Consider the following 9,904-nt stretch of genomic DNA (forward strand, 5'->3'; position numbering starts at 1 on the left):
TCTCCTCCCTGATCTACTCCATACTCTCAAAGGGATGAATTTTGGAACACCTGAGGGGGAAAAAACCACCTCAATTGTGATTTTTTTTGTGGGAATTTTGCTCTGAGGATGAACTTTGAGCGCGACCTTGAGACTTCCACGGGGAAAATTCCCAAAATTTGGAACTTCCCGGGAATTCTGTTCTCCCAAAACCATTCCCTGTATGGAATCCTGGAATGGTTTGGGTTGGGAAGAAACCCTAAATCCCATCCAGGGATTCCTCCAGCCTGGCCTTGCACACTTCCATCCCATTTTCCAGGAATTCCATCCCATTTTCCAGGAATTCCATCCCATTTTCCGGGAATTTCCAGGAATTTCTCCCCGTTTTCCAACCCCAATCTCCTCCCACAGAGTTTCACTTCCTAAATTTTGGGTGATTTTTGCAGATTTGAGTTGTTTCCACATCCATTTCCCTCCTTTCTCATCATGAATTTCCCTTCATCACACACCTGGAATTTCTCATTCTTTCCAAAAAGGGCAAACTCATGGAAAATAATGAAAATAATGAAAATAGATAATGAAAATAATGAAAATAAACAATGAAAAAATAATTAAAATAATTAAAATAATTAAAATAAATAATAAAAAATAATGAAAATAAAGAATGAAAATACAGAAAATAAATAACAAAAAAATCATGAAAAATACCATGAATATAATGAAAATAAATAAAAAAATGAAAATAAATCATGAAAATAATGAAAATAATGAAAAAATAATTAAAACAAATAATGAAAATAATGAAAAAATAATTAAAACAAATAATGAAAATAATGAAAAATAATAAAAAAGAAAATAAATGAAAATAAATTTTAAAAAGTGAAAATAAATCATGAAAATCATGAAAATCATGAAAATCATGAAAATCATGAAAATCATGAAAAGAAATAATGAAAATAATGAAAGTGAATAATGAAAAAATAATGAAAATAGTGAAAATAAATAATGAAAAAATAATGAAAAGAAATCATTAAAATAAATAATAAAAAAACCAAAAATAAATAATGAAAATAATTTAAAAAATGAAAATAAATAAAATAATGAAAATAAATAATGAAAAATAATGAAAAATAATGAAAATAATGAAAATAATGAAAATAAATAATGAAAAAATCATGAAAATAATGAAAATAAATCATGAAAATAAATCATGAAAATAAATCATGAAAATAATAAAAATAAATAATAAAAAATAATGAAAATAAATAATGAAACGAATGAAAATAAACCCCCAGAAAACCAGGAATTTCAGTAGAGAAACCCTTTGTTTAATGGTCAGAGTGGAAGGCTGTGCCGGGAGCAGCTCCTGCCGGGAATTCCGGGGTTTTCCCTGGGGAATTTTGGGGTTTTCCCTGGGGAATCCCGGAGCTGTCACATGGCAAAGAGGATCAGGAATGCCACCATCAGACAGAAGAGCCCCATGGCCTCGGAGAGGGCAAAGCCCAGGATGGCGTAGGAGAAGAGCTGCTGCTTCAGGGATGGATTCCTGCGGGGTGGGAAAAGGGAAAATAGAGGAGAAACACACTGTCAGCAGGGAGATCCCATAAAAGAGATGGGAATCCCAAAAAAGAGACAGAAATCCCCCAAAAAAGTGGACTGGAATCCCCAAAAAACAGCTCGGAATGCCCCTAACTCTAACCCTAACCCAAACCCCCCAAAATCCCAACCCCAAAACCCCAAAATCCCACCCCTAGACCCCCATTTCCCAACCCCAAACCCCCCAAATCCCAAATCAAACCCCCAAATCCCAACCCCAAACCCCCAAACCCCCAAAATCCCACCCCTAGACCCCCATTTCCCAACCCCAAACCCCCCAAATCCCAACCCCAAACCCAAATCCTCCGCTGACCTGGCGTAGCCGGTGATGAGGCTCCCGAGCACGGTGCCGATGCCCGCCTCCCCAAATCAAACCCCCCAAATCAAACCCCCCAAATCCCCAAAATTCCAACCCTAAAGCCCAATCCCAAACCCGCTCACCTGGCATAGCTGATGATGAGGCTCCCGAACACGGTGCCGATGCCTGCCCCCCAAATCAAACCACCCAAACCCCCAAAATCCCAAATCAAACCCCCCAAACCCCAAATCCCCCGCTGACCTGGCGTAGCCGATGATGAGGCTCCCGAACACGGTGCCGATGCCCGCCCCCGAGCCCGCCACGCCCACGGTGGCAGCGCCAGCGCCGATGAACTTGGCGGCAGTGTCGATGTCCCTGCAGGCCGCGCTGCTGCGGAGCTCCCGGCGGGGCGCCTGGGGACAGGGGACAGCCGCTGGCACCTGCGGGGAGGGGACAGAACAGGTGAGACCTGAGGGGACAGCCGCTGGCACCTGCGGGGAGAGGGGACAGGACAGGTGAGACATGAGGGGACAGCAGCTGGCACCTGCGGGGAGAGGGGACAGGACAGGTGAGACATGAGGGGACAGCAGCTGGCACCTGCGGGGAGAGGGGACAGGACAGGTGAGACATGAGGGGACAGCCGCTGGCACCTGCGGGGAGAGGGGACAGGACAGGTGGGAATTGAGGGGACAGTGGTCACCTGCAGGGAGAGGGGACAGGTGGGAATTGAGGAGACAGCAGTTGTCACCTGCGGGGAGAGCGGACAGGTGGGAATTGAGGGGACAGGAGCTGTCACCTGCAGGGAGAGGGGACAGGACAGGTGGAAATTGAGGGGAGGGGACAGGTGGGAATTGAGGGGAGGGGACAGCCACTGGCACCTGGGGAGAGCAGACAGGTGAGACCTGAGGGGGGAGGACAGGTGGGAATTGAGGGGAGGGGACAGCTGCTGTCACCTGCGGGGACAGGGGAGAATCGAGGGGAGGGGACAGGAGCTGTCCCCGCAGGTGAGACCTGAGGGGAGAGGACAGCAGATATCACCTGCGGGGACAGGGGACAGGTGACACCTGAGGGGAGGGGACAGCTGAGAATTGAGGGGACAGGGGACAGGCAGGAATTGAGGCTTTGGGACATCAGCTGCTGGGGGTGTCGTGTGGCTGTGACTGTGATTCTCTAGTGTGTAACTCTGGGCTCCTTACAGGGTGATCAGATCCTATTTTCTCCCTATTTTTTATTATATTTTAGTTCACAACTCTGGGTTCCATACAGGGTGATCAGATCCTATTTTCTCACTATTTTTCATTATATTTTAGTGTGTAACTCTGGGCTCCATATAGGGTGCTGAGCTATTTTTCAGTATTTTTCATTATCTTTAGTGTGTAACTCCAGGTTCCACACAGGGTGCTAAGCTGTTCTCTCATTTTTACACAAAACAATTCCCCTCTAAGCCTCAGGATTTTAGCTTCTGTATTTTCCATGTATCTGTAATGTATTTTCATGTATCTGTAATTCATTACTGTGTAACTTTAGGTTCCTATAGAGTGCTGAGCTGCTGTTCTTTCAGTATTTTAAAGATTCTTTACTGTGTAACTCTGGGCTCCATGTAGGGCACTAAGCTCCTGTTCTCTCATTTTTAGACAAAATAATTCTTCCCTAAGCTCAAAATTCAACTGTCCCAAGATGTGTAAACAGCAGTGAATTGGGGGAGCAAACTTGGGGTAATTAACTTCATTAGCTGAAGCTGTAATTGGGGGATTAACCCCAGACACGCAAATGGGTAGAACTTATAAAGTATGAAAACTTCTGACTTTACAAAAAACTTCTAAAGTATGAAAACCCCATGGCCTTATAAAAATCTTATGAATTATGACAAACCCATAAGCTGTGGTCCATTTTGGGTATAGCCCCTGGTTGGGCTGTGAGTGCCCTAAATGCACCTGAAGGCTTTCAATAAATATAATTATTTTTATTCTCAAAAACATCCCAAAGTTTGCCAGGATGAGCTCGGGATGAGCCGAGAGGAGTAGGGAATGAATTCCCATTCCCATTCTCAATTCCCATTCCTAATTTCTATTCCCAATCCAATTCCCATTCCCCAATCCCCAATCCCCATTCCCAATCCCCATTCCCATTCCTATTCCCAATCCCCATTCCCCAATTCCCAATTCCCATCTGCCAACTCCCATTCCCATTCCCCTTCCCAATTCCCAATCCCCATTCCAATTCCCGTTCCTACTCCCCAATCCCCATTCCCATTCCCACTTCCAATCCCCATTCCTATTCCCATTTCCAATCCCCATCCCCAATCCCCATTCCCCAATTCCCAATCCCCATTCCCATTCCCAATCCCCATTCCAATTCCCCATTCCCAATCCCAATCCCCATTCCCCATTCCCAAATCCCAATCCCTCACCTGTACACTCTGACTCTCAGGTCTGCCGAAAGCAGACACAGACACTGGCCTGGCCAGAGCCCTGGAGCAGCAGCGGAACTGTGGGGAAAACAGAAATATTCAGGGATTTTGGGGATCAGGGAATATCCAGAACCACGAGGGATTAACAGATCAACCCCAAATCCCACCCTGGCCAAGCATTCCCAGCCTGGCAGTCCAGTTGGGATTCCATTCTGCTGCCCTGACACCCTCTGGATGAAGAATTTCCCCCAAAAAAATCCAATTTAAAGCCTTCCTGTCAGGATCCAGATGTTCCCAGGGAGCAGAGATCAGCACTGCCACGCCTGGATGGAGCTGCAAAAACCCTCAGAAATACACAACTGTTTTATGGAGCATTGAAATCTCAGGGAAACATCTCAACCGTGAGGTAAGACTGAAAAATAAAGGCATTTCCAGGGAGGTTGTTCTATTTCAGACTGAAAAATAAGGCATTTCAATGCAGGATATTTCCATTTCAGGCTGAAAAATAAAGGCATATCCATGGAAAATATTTCTATTTTAAACTGAAAAATAAAGGCATTTCAATGGAGAATATTTCCATTTCAGGCTGAAAAATAAAAGCATATCCATGGAGGTTTTGGTATTTCAGACTGAAAATTAAAGACATTTCCATGGAGGTTATTCTATTTCAGACTAAAAAATAAAGGTGTATCAATGCAGAATATTTCTATTTTAGACTGAAAAATAAAGGCATTTCAATGCAAGATATTTCTATTTCAGACTGAAAATACAGGCATACCCATGGAGGATATTTCTATTTTAGACTGAAAAATAAATGTGTAACAATGCAGGATATTTCTATTTCAGGCTGAAAAATAAAAGCATATCCATGGAGGTTTTTGTATTTCAGACTGAAAAATAAAGACATTTCCATGGAGGTTATTCTATTTCAGACTAAAAAATAAAGGTGTATCAATGCAGGATATTTCTATTACAGACTGAACAATACAGGCATATCCATGGAGGATATTTCTATTTCAGACTGAAAAATACAGCCATTTCAATGGAGAATATTTCTATTTCAAGCTGAAAAATAAAGGCAAATCAGTGCAGGATATTTCTATTTCAGACGGAAAAATAAAGGCATTTCAATGCAGGATATTCCTATTTTACACTGAAAAACAAAAGCATTTCAATGGAGAATATTTCCATTTCTGCCACCTGCATTAATCCCTGACCAACTCCACCCAGCCAGGCTGAGCACAATCCAATTCTCACTGCAATTCCACACATTTTTTTCCTGGAAAGAAAGGAATTCCCGACTAACTCCATGGCAGTTTGTTCTTGGAGCAGCCCTGGGCCTGGCAGCTCACATGGTGTCACCAGAGGTCACCTTGTGTCCCTGCTGGGCTCAAGCTGAGCCCCCAGGATGTCACCCCAGCCGGGGAAATCCCAAATTCCCCCCGGGAATTGTCCCTCCCTGCCCGGGAATGTCACCTACCAGCGCTGGGGAGCTCAGCAGTGCCACGGGAGCCTGCATGGTGCTGGATCTGAGAGAAATAACGGGGAAAATGAGCAAAACTGGGGGATTGCTGGGGTTATTGTCACCGTCTGGGGTCAGATGTGACCTGCCGAGCCACCTGCTGTCCCCAGCACAGCTCAGTGTCCCCAAAGCTGTCCCCAGCAGGGTCAGTGTCCGCAAAGCTGTGTCCCCAACACGGCTCAGTGTCCCCAGAGCTGTCCCTAGCAGGCTCAGTGTCCCCAGCACAACTCACTGTCCCCAAAGCTGTGTCCCCAACACGGCTCAGTGTCCCCAAAGCTGCCCCTAGCAGACTCAGTGTCCCAAAGTTGTGTCTCCAACAAGCTCAGTGTCCCCAAAGCTGTGTCCCCAACACGGCTCAGTGTCCCCTCTCTGTCCCCAAGGCTCTGACCCCACCAAAGCTCCGTGTCCCCAAGGCTTTGCCCCACTGACCCCGCCGTGTCCCCAAGGCTTTGCCCCACTGACCCCGCCGTGTCCCCGGCTGTCCCCAAGGTTTTGCTCCCACCGTGTCCCCAAGACTTTGTCCCCAAGGCTTTGTCCCCAAGGCTTTCCCCCCGCCGTGTCCCCGCTGTCCCCTGCCCGGTGTCCTTCCTCCCCCGTTAATCCCCGCTCGGTGCTTCCCCGGGCAGCTCCTCCCGCCCTCCCCTCACAGCCATTCCCTCACACGGATCCCCTCAAAGCTCTCCCCTCACACCGATCGATCCCCTCACAGCGATCCATCCCCTCACAGCCATCGATCCCCTCACACTGCTCCCCTCACACCCCCCGAGGGCAGCGCAGGCCCCACCGCCCGCCCGGCAGCAAGGACACGACCCCAGCGAGCGGCTGCCGGGCCCGCGGCTCTGCCGGGAGCCCCGGCGGCGGCGGAGGGCGCGGGGCCGAGGCGGGCTGGGCTCCCACCTGCGGGGAGCGGCGGGGACGGGCGGGCTCCGCTGGGGCTCCGCTCGGGCCGGCGGCGGCGGGGGCTCTGTGGGCTCTGTGGGCAGCCTCACCTTGGCCGTGTCCCCCACCGGCGTCCTCCGCGCCCATTGGCTGCCGCCGCGCGCGCGCGACCGCGATCGAGGCTCCCATTGGCTGAGACTCCGCGGAGCCCCGCCCACCCGCATCCGGGGCTGGCGGGAAGAAGGGGGAGGGCGGGGTGGGAAGGAGGGCGGCGATTGGTGGGTTGGGGATGCTGGGCCGTCGATGATTGGGTGTCTCGGCTGTCAATCATGAGGGTGGGGCGGAAACCGGGTAAATCCGGGATCATGGATTTGGGGTCAGGGTTTTGGGGTCAGGGATTTGGGATCGGGGATTTGGGATCGGGGATTTGGGGTCAGGAGTCTGGGATAATGGATTTGGGGTAGTGGATTTGGGATCATGGATTTGGGATAATGGATTTGGGATCGGGGATTTGGGATAATGGATTTGGGATCATGGATTTGGGATCAGGAATTTGGGATAATGGATTTGGGATCGGGGATTCAGGATAATGGATTTGGGATCATGGCAAATCCAGCAGGACAAGGGGCTGGAGCAGCTCCCTGGCTGGGGGATCTGGCAGCTGAAATATGGGATAGAATTCCCAGATAAACCTTGGCTGCTCCATCCCTGGAGTGTCCAAGGCCAGGCTGGAGCAGCTTGGGATAGCGGGAGATGTCCCTGTATGGCCGGGTGGGAATGGGGTGGGATAATGGGATAATGGGATAATGGGATAATGGGAATGGGAATGGGATGGGAATGGGATAATGGGATTAGGATGGGATGGGATAATGGGATGGGATGGGATGGGATGGGATGGGATGGGATTTACCTTCCCTTCCCACTACCCAAACCGTTCCATCATTCTGTGCCAGGCGATGTAAACTGCCACACCCCCGGGACCGGCATGTCCCTGTCCCCGGCATGTCACCGAGGGGGTCCCGTTCCCCAGGATGTCCCAATCCCCGGGATGTCCCTGTCCGTGTCCTAATTCCCAGGATGTCCCAATTCCCGGGATGTCCCTGTCCATGTCCTAATTCCCAGGATGTCCCAATTCCCGGGATGTCCCTGTCCCCAGGATGTCCCTGTCCGTGTCCCTGCTCCCGGGCATTCGCAATCCCTGGGCTGTCCCGGGCTGTGTCCCGGTCCCGGACCATGTCCCAGTCCCCGGGATGTCCCTGTCCGTGTCCCGTTCCCCGGGATGTCCCAATCCCCGGGCTGTCCCTGTCCCTGTCCCGATCCCGAGTCCCCGCAGCTCCCGGTCCATCCCGCCCGGCGGTGTTACCGGCTGGCGCTCCGCCGCTTCTCCGCCCATTCCCGCCGCTTCCCGGTGAGCGCTGGCGGCACGGAGCTCCCGGGGGTCCCTTGTCCCCATGCCGGCTGTCCCTTGTCCCCATGCCGGCTGTCCCTTGTCCCCATGCCGGCTGTCCCCGGGGCTGGAGGGACAGCGACACTTCGGGGGCGGCGGGAGCATCGCTGCTGGGAATCCCGGGATTAACGGGAACCACAGCCGGGAATAACCGGGAAATTCGGGAAGGAGGAATTCCATCCCGGTGTTCTCCTGCATCCCAGGAATCTCGGGATTAACGGGAAACAGCCGGGAATTGATCTCTTTTGGGATGGAGGAATCCCATTCGGGAGTTTTCCAGCATCCCTGGAATTTTGGGATTAACGGGAATCACAGCCGGGAATAACCGGGAAATTCGGAAAGGAGGAATTCCATCCCGGTGTTCTCCTCCATCCCAGGAATCCCGGAATTAACGGGAACCACAGCTGGGAATAACCGGGAAATTTGGGAAGGAGGAATTCCATCCCGGGGTTCTGCATCCCTGGAATTTTGGGATTTACGGGAATCACAGCCGGGAATAACCGGGAAGTTTGGGAAGGAGGAATCCCATCCCGGTGTTCTCCATCCCAGGAATCCCGGGATTAACGGGAACCACTGGGAATTGGTGTCTTTTGGGATAAAGGAATCCCATTCGGGGGTTTTCCAGCATCCCAGGAATCCCGGAATTAACGGGAATCACAGCCGGGAATAACTGGGAAATTCGGGAAGGAGGAATTCCATCCCGGTGTTCTCCTCCATCCCAGGAATCCCGGAATTAACGGGAACCACAGCTGGGAATAACCGGGAAATTCGGGAAGGATGATTCCCATCCCGGTGTTCTCCTGCATCCCTGGAATTTTGGGATTCACGGGAACCACCGAGATGGAGCAATCCCGGGATTTTTCTGCTGCAGGATAATGAGGAAAACAGCGGAAAAAAAGGGGAAAAAATCCTCAGGAATGGTCAGGGAAGGGCTGAGCCGTGAGCACCGGGAATAACCGGGAATATTCCATGAACATTCCTGGAATTATGTTCCTGGGACAGACACAGCCCAGGGTTTATTGCTGCCAAAATCACGAGGATTTTCCCCAAATCCAGCTTTTTTTTTCCTCTTTTTTTTTTTTTTTGGGCAGCAGAGCAATTTGGCTCCATCCAGACTCCTTCGGGAGAACTGAAAATCCCAAGTGGAATTTCCTTTATTTTTGGTGCCAAATAAATAAATAAATGCGGTTTAAAATAAATAAATAAATTCGGTCATTCCCCGTGAATTCCATTCTTCTTTGTCATGGAATAACAGAATCGTGGAATTGTTTAGGGTTGGGAAAAACCTTCAGGATCAAATCCGGAATATCCACTTTTTTTGGGCTTTTTCCCCCCCTAGACCAGGGAAAAAAAGTTGGGAACCTCCTTGGAATGATAAAATATCATTTAAAATACTTTATTTTGTGGATATTTTACAATTCCTGATTACTCCATTGTGTCTCTGCTTTATCCCCAATTTTATCCCAATTTTCACCACCAAACACCCAAATCCACCCAAACCAACCTCATTTTTCCCCATTATTTTCCAGGAAAACACTAAATCTTTTCCCCCACAACTAAAATTAATTTTAAAATAAATTAAATTTCCCTTCTTTTCCCTGCTTTTCCCACTTTTCCAGGTTTTTTTTTCCCCTCATTTTTCCAGCTCGGCACCGACAGAGGGAGTCAAACCACCACAAATCCCACCAAAATCCTATTTTTTTCCACCATTTCGAGGAATCTCATTATTTCCCCCCTGGAATCACCAACTCCCGGCAATTCCAAAGGGTCAGG

At 49.2% G+C, this 9,904-nt stretch overlaps 1 protein-coding gene and 1 long non-coding RNA gene across 3 annotated transcripts; both read right to left on the reverse strand.

Annotated features, from left to right (window-relative positions):
• Nucleotides 1–1,285: 1,285 nt before the first annotated feature.
• On the reverse strand, nt 1,286–6,872 carry ATP5MC1 (ATP synthase membrane subunit c locus 1). 2 transcript variants are annotated; one of them, XM_085083533.1, is made up of 5 exons: nt 6,795–6,872; nt 5,764–5,812; nt 4,284–4,361; nt 2,135–2,313; nt 1,286–1,525 (listed from the first exon to the last, which is right to left on the reverse strand). In XM_085083533.1, exons 2-5 carry the CDS (start codon nt 5,800–5,802, stop codon nt 1,411–1,413), a joined length of 411 nt encoding a protein of 136 aa, XP_084939659.1. In that variant the 5' UTR covers nt 5,803–5,812; nt 6,795–6,872; the 3' UTR covers nt 1,286–1,410. The 2 variants fall into 2 exon arrangements, with proteins under 2 accessions (XP_084939659.1, XP_084939657.1); XM_085083531.1 differs by having other exon boundaries at nt 6,703–6,846.
• Nucleotides 2,428–3,954, reverse strand: LOC146426721 (uncharacterized). The gene is made up of 3 exons (XR_014856691.1): nt 2,979–3,954; nt 2,546–2,573; nt 2,428–2,463 (listed from the first exon to the last, which is right to left on the reverse strand). It is a non-coding gene; the product is annotated as an uncharacterized LOC146426721 (long non-coding RNA).
• Nucleotides 6,873–9,904: the final 3,032 nt, after the last annotated feature.

The sequence above is a fragment of the Lichenostomus cassidix genome, chromosome 27, assembly GCF_008360975.1.
Source record: "Lichenostomus cassidix isolate B80296 chromosome 27, HeHo_3.0, whole genome shotgun sequence".
Classification (NCBI taxonomy): Eukaryota; Metazoa; Chordata; class Aves; order Passeriformes; family Meliphagidae; genus Lichenostomus; species Lichenostomus cassidix.

Bases quoted from the DNA above. Each gene is read 5' to 3' on its own strand.
- ATP5MC1 (XM_085083533.1), bottom strand. From the start codon at position 5,802: ATGCAGGCTCCCGTGGCACTGCTGAGCTCCCCAGCGCTG. The intron at 2,314-4,283 runs GTGAGGGATTGG...CCCTCCCCGCAG, and splicing joins CTGAGAGTCAGAGTGTACAG to GTGCCAGCGGCTGTCCCCTG. The intron at 1,526-2,134 runs GTCAGCGGGGGA...CCCACCCCGCAG, and splicing joins CTCATCATCGGCTACGCCAG to GAATCCATCCCTGAAGCAGC.